This window comes from Trichoderma ghanense, assembly GCF_004382785.1.
Source record: "Trichoderma ghanense strain CCMA-1212 chromosome Unknown scaffold_45, whole genome shotgun sequence".
NCBI lineage: Eukaryota > Fungi > Ascomycota > Sordariomycetes > Hypocreales > Hypocreaceae > Trichoderma > Trichoderma ghanense.
In genome coordinates, this window is record NW_027395708.1 from 1 (window position 1) to 3335 (window position 3335).

Sequence of the window (3335 nt, forward strand, 5' to 3'; positions counted from 1 at the left end):
AAAAAAAATAGTTCCCGAAAACATAAGAAAATTGTTAACACCTCGTGGTTTAGCTTTTTGAATAATGGATGACGGAAGTAGACAAGGTGACGGTTTACATATAAGTGTTTATGGATTTTCTAACACAGATGTCGATAAATTAATGTTTACTTTACAAGATAAATTTAATCTTAAATGCTCTATACATTATAACAGGGATAACAAACCCCGTATTTATATATTTAAAGAATCTATGTATACTTTAAGAACTTTAGTAAAACCTTATTTTATTAAAGAAATGTTATATAAATTAGGGTTATAAAGCTGTCATTTAAAAGTTTCCCTTTAGGGATACAATCTTGACAATCGATTTATTACCTTTCTATGCTATATTAAGATCTATACCTAATAAATTATTAGGAGTTGTAGCCATGTTTGCTTCTTTACTAATCATATTAGTATTACCTAAAACAGATTTAGGTTTAACTAAAGGTTTACAATTCAGACCTTTAAGCAAAGTAATGTTCTATATATTCGTTGCAAATTTCTTAATATTACAACAATTAGGAGCTAAACACGTTGAAAGTCCATTTATAGAATTTGGACAAATTAGTACAGCTTTATATTTCGCACATTTCTTAGTAATAATGCCTGTTACTAGTATAATAGAAAACACACTTGTTGATTTATATCAAATTAACAATAAAGCAAAATAATTCTTAGTTTATACAATAATATTCATTTATATACTAAAAATTATATTGTTAATAATTTAAACTTATTATAGTAATCATAAATATAATATACAAATTTTTTATATTGATTACTATAAAAAGATTATGATGTAAACGGATTTACACTTTGATTGCAAATCAATAGTTTGAGGTTCAATTCCTCCATAATCTTACTACAAATGTAGGACCTTAATTATGAAAACAATTTACTAATACTGAAATTCATAAATAATTTACTATATAAAACATATAGAATATATATTTATATATAATAAAAGCAATATTTTAATTTTTATTATATATATTATATAAAATAAAATAATATAAATATTTAGTCTAAAGTATTAAGGCAGAGTATAAATAGGATTTTTTTTTAATAAAGCACAATTTAATCAAAGTAATTTTATAATAAAGAAAAATTTATCAAAATTTAAATGGAACAATTAATATAAAGCAAAGAGGGAGTGCGACTTGTTCGTATCTTACCAACGCGCCTCGTTCTTTTTAATTATTAGCATTTATATAGATAAGGATTAATTAAGATTATTAATTAATAATTTTTAGCTAATAATGTCATTTAAATACCAATACTCTATTATTTCAAAATTTTGGGATTTCAAAAAGAAGAAGGTACCTTAAACCTAAATTTAAGATCTCAAATGTCTATGAACATTGAAAGATGATTTAATTCTACTAATGCTAAAGATATAGGAACTCTTTATTTAATATTTGCCTTATTTTCAGGATTATTAGGAACAGCCTTTTCAGTATTAATAAGATTAGAGCTTAGTGGACCTGGTGTTCAATTTATTGCAAATAACCAATTATATAACAGTATTATAACAGCTCACGCTATTTTAATGATATTCTTCATGGTTATGCCAGCATTAATAGGAGGATTTGGAAATTTTCTAATGCCTTTAATGATAGGAGGACCTGATATGGCATTCCCTAGATTAAATAATATTAGTTTCTGATTATTACCACCTAGTTTATTATTATTAGTATTTTCTGCCATTATAGAAGGTGGAGTTGGTACAGGATGAACACTTTATCCTCCTTTATCTGGATTACAAAGTCATAGTGGACCTAGTGTAGATCTTGCTATTTTTGCTTTACATCTATCAGGGGTAAGTAGTTTATTAGGATCAATAAACTTCATAACTACTGTTGCTAATATGAGAACACCTGGAATAAAATTACATAAATTAGCTTTATTTGGATGAGCTGTAGTAATAACAGCAGTATTATTATTATTATCATTACCTGTTTTAGCCGGTGGTATAACTATGATTTTAACAGATAGAAACTTTAATACTTCATTCTTTGAAGTAGCTGGTGGAGGTGACCCTATATTATTCCAACATCTTTTCTGATTCTTCGGACACCCTGAGGTTTACATTTTAATTATACCTGGTTTTGGTATAATTAGTACAACAATATCATCTAGCTCAAATAAACCTATATTTGGTTACATCGGTATGGTTTATGCTATGATGTCTATTGGAATACTAGGATTTATAGTATGAAGTTGAGTAACGATGGCTTCACTCTATAGTGATATAGAGAGTATAATTAATTTCGCTATATGCTGGAACAGTTTAGTGCTAATTAGTACCTTGCATGGTAAAAATCTAATTAGCTATACTCAATCAGCAGACAATTTGTCCCTGTATACCTTAGAAGGTAGCAAACAAAGCGTCTCAGAGACTACACGCGAAACATCTTTTAAATATTCCGCATTCCGTGATTATTATAATAAATTATTTAAAAATAGTGATCATCTATCTGATGAATGATTAACTTGATTTATTGGATTTGCAGAAGGAGATGGAGCTATTCAAACCTATGATGAAGGTAAAAGAGTTCGTTTTGTTCTTACTCAAAAAGAAAGTGATATACTTCATAAAATACAATTTAAATTTAATATAGGAATTGTTAAACATTTTCCTCAAGGAAAGAGTGGTAAAAATAATGATTTTTATAGATGAATGGTGGATAACCCTTCACATATTTTACTCTTAGCTTTTTTATTTAATGGTAATTTAGCCCAAAACCATAGAATTGAACAATTAGCTTTATGAGTTAATGCTTTAAATAATCGTTTTGGTTCTGAAACTATAAAGTTAAATAATACTCCTGTTTCAGTTACATTACAGGATGCCTGATTATCTGGGTTTACTGATGCTGAAGGATGTTTTAATGTATCTATTACAACAAACGAAAGATATACATTAGGTCATGTTATAAAAATGCGTTATTTACTAGATCAAAAAGATAGTGTTATACTAAATAAAGTATACGAATTGTTTGGATTTGGTAAAGTAACATTAAGATCCGGGACTGATAATGTTTATCGTTATACAGCTACTGGATTTAAAGCATTGAATGATGTTATAGCATACTTTAAAATATTTCCATTACAAACTAAAAAAGCTCTTTCTTTTGAAAAATGATTAACGGTTCATAATCAAGTGTCTAATAAATTGCATTTAACTGAAGAAGGATTATCACAAGTAAGAACTCTGCAAAAACAAATTAATTTAAATAATAGTATGACAAATAAAACAGGAGCGGCTTAAAGATGAAGATATAGTCCGACACTTCTTGTGAAAGAAGCAT

The 3335-nt window shown here is 27.1% G+C and overlaps 2 protein-coding genes across 2 annotated transcripts; both read left to right on the forward strand.

Moving 5' to 3' along the window:
• Positions 1-410: 410 nt before the first annotated feature.
• On the forward strand, positions 411-695 carry CCMA1212_010886 (Cytochrome b; the record flags this gene model as incomplete). Its single annotated transcript, XM_073707913.1, has 1 exon — positions 411-695. One exon carries the CDS (start codon positions 411-413, stop codon positions 693-695), a length of 285 nt encoding a protein of 94 aa, XP_073553589.1.
• Positions 696-1573: 878 nt separating this feature from the next.
• On the forward strand, positions 1574-1939 carry CCMA1212_010887 (uncharacterized protein; the record flags this gene model as incomplete). The annotated part of the gene is made up of 2 exons (XM_073707914.1): positions 1574-1682; positions 1779-1939. The coding sequence occupies 2 exons, from the start codon at positions 1574-1576 to the stop codon at positions 1937-1939; spliced, it is 270 nt and encodes an 89-aa protein (XP_073553588.1).
• Between the last annotated feature and the right edge of the window lie 1396 nt (positions 1940-3335).